The sequence below is a fragment of the Hesperophylax consimilis genome, chromosome 11, assembly GCF_061612785.1.
Source record: "Hesperophylax consimilis isolate HC1 chromosome 11, BYU_Hcon_1.0, whole genome shotgun sequence".
Taxonomy (NCBI): domain Eukaryota; kingdom Metazoa; phylum Arthropoda; class Insecta; order Trichoptera; family Limnephilidae; genus Hesperophylax; species Hesperophylax consimilis.
Window position 1 is genome coordinate 13,339,001 of NC_142846.1, and position 7,079 is coordinate 13,346,079.

Here is a 7,079-nt window from a genome sequence, read left to right on the forward strand (position 1 = left end):
CAAATAACAAAAATAATCTAAAGGTGTTTTAACGTTCCTTGTATTTTAACGTGAAAAAGATTTTTTTCCAAGCAGAAAACATCAATTTTGTAAAGAAATCTCAGTAATTTTCATTTTTTACACAACAAACCCCAGTATTGCATTTTTATTTCATGTCCTTTCACAGAACTGTTGGTAAACTTGCCACTAAGTTATCTGGTGTTGGCAGCGCCGATGGAGTATCGATTTCTGAATAAACAGTTTCCGTCTGCTGCCGCAATGGCAGCACTCGCTTGACAGGTGCTGCTGCCAGTGACTATATTCGCAACCTTCTATTAATTGACCCGTCTGTTCTCGCTCGTCGCGTTCGTGTTGAAAATCCGGGCCAGGGAAGCCATTTTAGCGAACGTCTTGTTAATGATACATTTGTGTTACGTTCGGTAGTTTTTTATTTTATTTTGCTGTGCATTTGTGAGTCGTTACAGTGAAAATTCGATAAGCAAGATGTCGACACCGTCGCTAGGGCTGTGTTGACGCGCCCAATAAGTTTTCGCTTCGGCCGCCCTTCTCGTGTGTCGCAGATCGGTGCCGAGAGCGGCTCGCATCCGCACATCGAGAGCCCTGGACCCGCCGACGGCGCTCACCATGGGCAATAATGCCGCCACGGCCAACAAGAAGGTGGACGCCGCTGAGAGCGTCAAGGAGTTCCTCGATCAGGCGAAGGAGGAGTTCGAAGACAAGTGGAAGAAGAACCCCACCAATACCGCCGGCTTGACGGACTTCGAGCGCATCAAGACGCTCGGGACCGGTTCGTTCGGTCGGGTTATGATAGTGCAACACAAACCTACTAAGGAATATTACGCTATGAAAATACTCGACAAACAAAAGGTGGTCAAATTGAAACAGGTCGAGCATACTCTTAACGAGAAGAGGATCCTCCAGGCCATCAGCTTTCCCTTCCTGGTGAGCCTGAAGTTCCATTTTAAGGATAATTCTAATCTCTATATGGTGCTAGAATATGTACCTGGTGGAGAGATGTTCTCCCACCTGCGCAAGGTGGGTCGCTTCTCCGAGCCCCACTCACGGTTCTATGCCGCGCAGATAGTGCTGGCCTTCGAGTACCTGCACTACCTGGACCTTATCTACAGAGATCTCAAGCCCGAAAACTTGCTCATAGATTCTCAGGGCTACCTCAAAGTGACGGACTTTGGGTTCGCCAAGCGGGTCAAGGGACGTACGTGGACCCTCTGCGGAACTCCGGAGTACCTGGCTCCCGAGATCATCCTGTCCAAAGGCTACAACAAGGCTGTGGACTGGTGGGCTCTGGGTGTGTTGGTGTACGAGATGGCAGCGGGTTACCCACCCTTCTTCGCTGACCAGCCCATTCAGATCTACGAGAAGATCGTGTCGGGCAAGGTGCGCTTTCCCTCGCACTTCGGCTCCGACCTCAAAGACCTGCTGCGGAACCTGCTACAGGTGGACCTCACCAAGAGGTATGGCAACCTGCGCTCAGGCGTGAATGACATCAAAGGTCACAAGTGGTTTGCTTCCACGGACTGGATCGCTGTGTTCCAGAAGAAGATCGAGGCCCCCTTTATCCCACGCTGCAAGGGGCCGGGCGACACCAGCAACTTCGACGACTACGAGGAAGAGGCGTTGCGCATCTCGTCGACGGAGAAGTGTGCCAAGGAGTTTGCCGAGTTCTGAGCGGTGAGCTGTGTGCTGTGCCTGCCAGTGTGCTCAGTCCCGCTCAGTGTGCTCAGTGAGTGCGAGAGTACTAACAATGGCCGTGGGGTGTAAATAGTGGGCGGACGGCCCGCCAGTGAGAATCTCACCTAGTGTTGGCGTGTTGCGAGAGTGGGTCACACGGAGGAGCCACCAGCCACCGTCAGCCGGTAGGAAGCACCGCAGACCAGTGTCGGATGGTGTATTCGCTTTAGTGCCCTTTCGATACAGACGACTTTTGTTTACTAGCTAGCTATACTATTAGTGTTTGGTTTTACAGGATCGACTTATCTATGAAGTAATTATTGTTGTACGGACCCTCGCGATGCGTCGCTTAGGAAATAGTTGTCTTTTGTTACCGAGTGGTTCCTTTCCCAGTCCCCTGTACCCTGTACGGAGCGTCGTGTATGTTGCCTTGTACCCTATAATAGACTATAGATTATATATTTGCGCTATGTTGCCGATTCCTACCGATTGCCCTCCTCGGAGAGACGGTGTATGAATTGGTAATGAACTGTAATATCGCTCTCGAGGGTTGATACACCAGATGAAGGATGATGAAAGATGGAATGGCGGCCAATGAAAGGTTTGCAGGGTTTCAAAATCAGAGAGTTGGAGGAGTTTCCTTACATCTTACGCAGTTATCTGAAGTCGCTTTAGTTTGGCGGGGTGTTTAGATTTGTGATTACATATGTGCCCTAATATCATCGTGAGTTACTTCATTTCTAATTTAATTGTGCGTAATTATTCCGAAAGAGCGCTGCGGATGTATGATTGTTAGTTGTGTGCGCTCCCGAGTAAGCTGAACCTAGGACGCAAGTGCAATGTGTTGTGTATGTGGCAGAGGGGCTGATGGCGGAAGGGATGGTGCGCGTGCTAGTGCTCAGTACTCCGTACTCTACTACGCCGTGGAGCTGGTCAAGTGCAATGAGTGGCGTCGGTGCGTCTGTACCGGCACTGCTATATGTGATCTGATATATTATTTAATGTGGCTCGCAGCGCCAGGGGCAGTTTGAAATCATTGGTCAACGTCAACACATCAGAAGAAGGATATGCTCTCCGTTATGGTTTCTTTGTATGTAATCTTTTGTTTACATTCTTTATACTGTGGTTTCGAATTGTCCCCGTGGGTGAGGCCTTCTGCTCCCGGCGCGAGATTAATATCTAACAAATAGAAAACCAAAAAACAAAGTATAGGCATATAAGAATATTTTATTTTGTCTCTATCCGAACTGAATAGATACCTTTATCTCTGTGAGAGAATGATTGTTAGGAATATGTAAGATTTTATTAGATTCTATCTTTTGGTTGGTTAGAAGGGAGCGTGGTGTCTGGTGTCCATGGGGCATCACATCACAGTCGCAATGTGCCACTGGCTCCAGTCTCACAGCTCCTTACGATGTCTTCACGGTGAATCAACTTATAGTTTCACATCACTTTGTGTTTAAGAATATCTCCTTTTGTTATTATTAATCATTTGGTAAATTAATCATGAAAAGGCTAATCAGGCCGTAGAGCTGCCATCTTCCTGTAAATATTTTTGGACAAACTTTTAATTTAGTACTTGTATTCTTGATATGTAAAGTTTAGTCATAATATACAATAGAAGCTTTTTCATTGGAGGGATATTTGTAGTGTATTTTGCCTACAAGTTCCTTGGGGCGGACCGCGTATTGTCATAAGGAATCCTCTTCTCTTGATTTGTCTACAGTTTTCTCGGAGCTTACATTACTGAGTATAATATTTATACAAATATAGTTCTAAATTGCCATTTTAGTGTCATTCTCTGAAATGTATAAGAAATCAAAAGCAATCAGTATTTATGCTTTTTCTTGTACAATTATTTACTATGTCATAAGAATAATTTATTATTGTGTTGTACATCAATATATGAATATATAGTAGCAGAAAAGGAAGGAAGCATGGTTATTTGTATATATTTTTATTATCACTGTGTTCCCAATGTTTTATTAGTCATGATTACATTGAATATACGATATATGCTTGAATAATTATCCCCAAGTTTTATTTCTGTGTTCCCTGTACCCTAATACATGGGAGAATTAACTACCCACTACTAGAACACAATTCAACATTATACAAGCAGTTTTGTTGCAAGAATTACTTCATTATAGAATCAGTACAGGCTGCTAACTAAATAGTTCATTATCTTTGTTCAATTGGGTTCTCTAGTGTAAATAGTTAGTTTATCCCAATCTCTGGTAAACACAATTATTAGTAATGCCACATCTTGAACAAATATTCTGGAGAATTGTTATTATGAGACTGCTATTACAGATTTGATTTATTGAATAGAATATCCTAATGAGGATATTAGGACAGAAATATATAATATTGCAGAAATGTCAATTCATGGCAATTAATACTTTAAGTGTCCACAATTAAAGCTGATATAAAACTGGTGATGATTGACAACCAACAACTTACTGTTCTCGTGATTAAAGCAATTATTATTACTACAAGTACAGTTGAATGTGAACATATTTGCACTTTGACACGCTTGATCTTTAAAATAATTCATTTTCATCAAACTATGCAAGAATGATCATCTGCCTATTGTTCAATTATTTATACTTCTTTATCAATGTTATTTACTTTGATAGTTTCAACTTTCAGAGTTTTTCATTGGTTTATAGTATAATAAGTAGGCTCTGAATGAGAATTTTACTGCCTATATATTGGCATATCTATGTTATTTTACGTCCAATTTGTTTCATACAAAATCCTGAAGATATCGATCTAGTCAGTGGTTTATTTATGCCTCAAACATAACAAACATCATGACTTGTAGTATCCATACGTTACATTTAAAGAAACATCAATATAATATTGCTCTGTAAAGGGAATTGAACTTGTATCCTCCATAATAAAAATCATGTGGGTAGATCATTAAGTTACGAATTTATTCATTTAAAAACATACATTCTTGTGATCTAATTCACTGTGGTTGACCGTTAAAATGTTGTAAATCTATTTATGCAGTGGACTGTATCCAGACAGAAGACTGTAGCTTTAATAATGCTAACTGAAAGAGTTGGCAAGAAAAAAGAATTAAGAATATAAAATATCCTACAAAGAAGAAGAGTCAAGGTGATCAAGTAGTTGCTGCTACCTTTGCCTGTATTATTTATCATTTCCACATTGGAAACATTAACATTACCTGTAATACCAAATGGGTATTCATGCATAGTTACTTTATTAGACTTCATTTGCATAATATTTACATAACAGTCTAAAGAATTCAAGCATTAAAGTAATGAACCGTTTTTTATGTCTTGGAAATTCAACGAAACTTCATTTGAGACATTTTCTGTCTCATTACACTGGATACTCGATTAAATCAACTGTTTTCAGTTTTCAAGCAATATGACATAATAATATTGCCAGATTTTGTTATTTTTGCAATGCAATGTATTGAAGCTGTCTTTATTTAATCATTGTCACTTGGTCACCCAACTATGAAATGAAATTCTTCGCTCACAAAAATGATTTAGTTAGGTTATGTTAATTTTTCTCACATTTTTTCATCTAAAATCAAACAAAGTTAATTTGGCAATTGTTCAAAAAAAAATTCAAGTGAATTACAGTGGCGTTATCTCTAACTTCAAGTCTGAGTGTCAACAATTAATTTATGTAGCTTGTTTTCAGAGTGAATATTATGTTATTATTTTATTATCCTTATCTAAATGTATTCTCGGAAAAGTGCAAAAAATGCTGTAGTTAATGATATCAATATTGATATAATTTTGTTGGTTGGAATTTATTTTTATTTCCATTTTACGTTTTTATGTGTTAACTTCACAATAATTTTTTTATTATTTTATAATAGGGAATCGCAGTCAATTTTTATTATTATATTAATTTTTATTATCTTCTAACTTAAATAACGGTATTTTTTTTTCAAGTGTGGATTTAATAGTTAAAATAATTTTCAAAGTTGCATTTTTCAAAAGCGTGCCAAAAAGATGGAAATCTGACGTACCTCGGTTTTGTCAGTTTTCAGTTAGTTCAATCCTACTCGACTCGGTATGAAGACAAAAACCCAATTTATATATTTAGGAAGATTTCTAAAAATCATAAATTCTCCATAATAAATAATCCATGAGGTAGTGGTTTGAGTGCCGTCAGAACCTGCCGACAAATCGCAAGTTATTTTGTGTGTCTTACGGTTTTAATCGCTTTTGAATGACAAATTATTAATTCTACATGTAATTATAAATATAATAAAATTTATATATTCACAATCAGCGTTTGTTGATCTATATTAATATACAGCTAGAACGTTTTGCACACAAGTTCCCTATTGAATTTTGTGGATTTTGTTCTGGAAACTTTTCAAGCATTCCAACGTTTGAAGATTACAAATACCAAAATCTTTTAAGGCGATGCACTACGTAGTAATGCAAAATCATGTGTTTTTGGTTTGAAAATTTGGTCGCCTAGAAATGTTTCAGATGCTTCAATTAAATACCGCGAGTAGAATACATCTTGGCCTTTGTAATAATCGAGTATTTTTTAGATAAGTCTTTTTATAAGCCCAGAAAAAAATAATGTGTAAGGCCTATGAAAACTGCTTTAAAGTTCAAAATCTCCTACTTACGAACTCATTTTCGGTTATGATTTTATTGTATAATGTGGCAAATTAAGTTATTTATAAAATGATCGAAAAAAAAATATTTATGCCTGAACATCCACAAAATAAAATGAAAGGCACTTTTTGGCCATGTTTTTTTCTTGCATAAATCAAAACAGGCGGATGGTGTTAAGCGGGAATTTAAACCTTATCGCCATCTACGTAAGGGGTGTTATTGATAGCGGCTCGATTTAAAATATTACATGACGTTGTGCATCGCCTTAAGTTTGTTCTCTTACAGTGCCCATTGTAAAAACCTTATATCTTTTTGTCCATAATAACACTGCTCCTTAGTTTCAAGTTTATCTAACCAAAAAAAATGCATCGCTGATAATCAAATCTTTCATATAAATTTATCAGTTACTAACTGACGTGTACCTGGTGTTGCTCGACTTTTCTCTACTTTCTATAAATAGAATATGCACGCATTACATATATAAACCTTCGGAAAGAAATTCTCTAAATGATAATGAAAACCTTATCAAAATCCGTTGTGTACTTTAATAGAACTAAGCGCACAAGCAGACAGACGCGGATAGTGACTTTATTTTTTACTATTTAGAGATTATTAATTTTTTTTTTTTTTTATTAAGTTGAACACTTATGAATTGGCATTAAGGTTTTACAAATAAGTTAGGTGTATACTCTCTTTTGGAATGCCGAGTTGTGAACTCATAACACTTGCTAACTTGTGCCATTTAAGTATAATGCTCGTCATAAG

At 38.1% G+C, this 7,079-nt stretch overlaps 1 protein-coding gene across 1 annotated transcript; it reads left to right on the forward strand.

The window, feature by feature from the left end:
* The first annotated feature begins 259 nt into the window (after positions 1-259).
* On the forward strand, positions 260-3,719 carry Pka-C1 (Protein kinase, cAMP-dependent, catalytic subunit 1). Its single transcript, XM_089637312.1, has one exon. It carries the CDS (start codon positions 625-627, stop codon positions 1,684-1,686), a length of 1,062 nt encoding a protein of 353 aa, XP_089493438.1. The 5' UTR covers positions 260-624; the 3' UTR covers positions 1,687-3,719.
* The last annotated feature ends 3,360 nt before the right edge of the window (positions 3,720-7,079 follow it).

Bases quoted from the DNA above. Each gene is read 5' to 3' on its own strand.
- Pka-C1 (XM_089637312.1), top strand. From the start codon at position 625: ATGGGCAATAATGCCGCCACGGCCAACAAGAAGGTGGACGCCGCTGAG.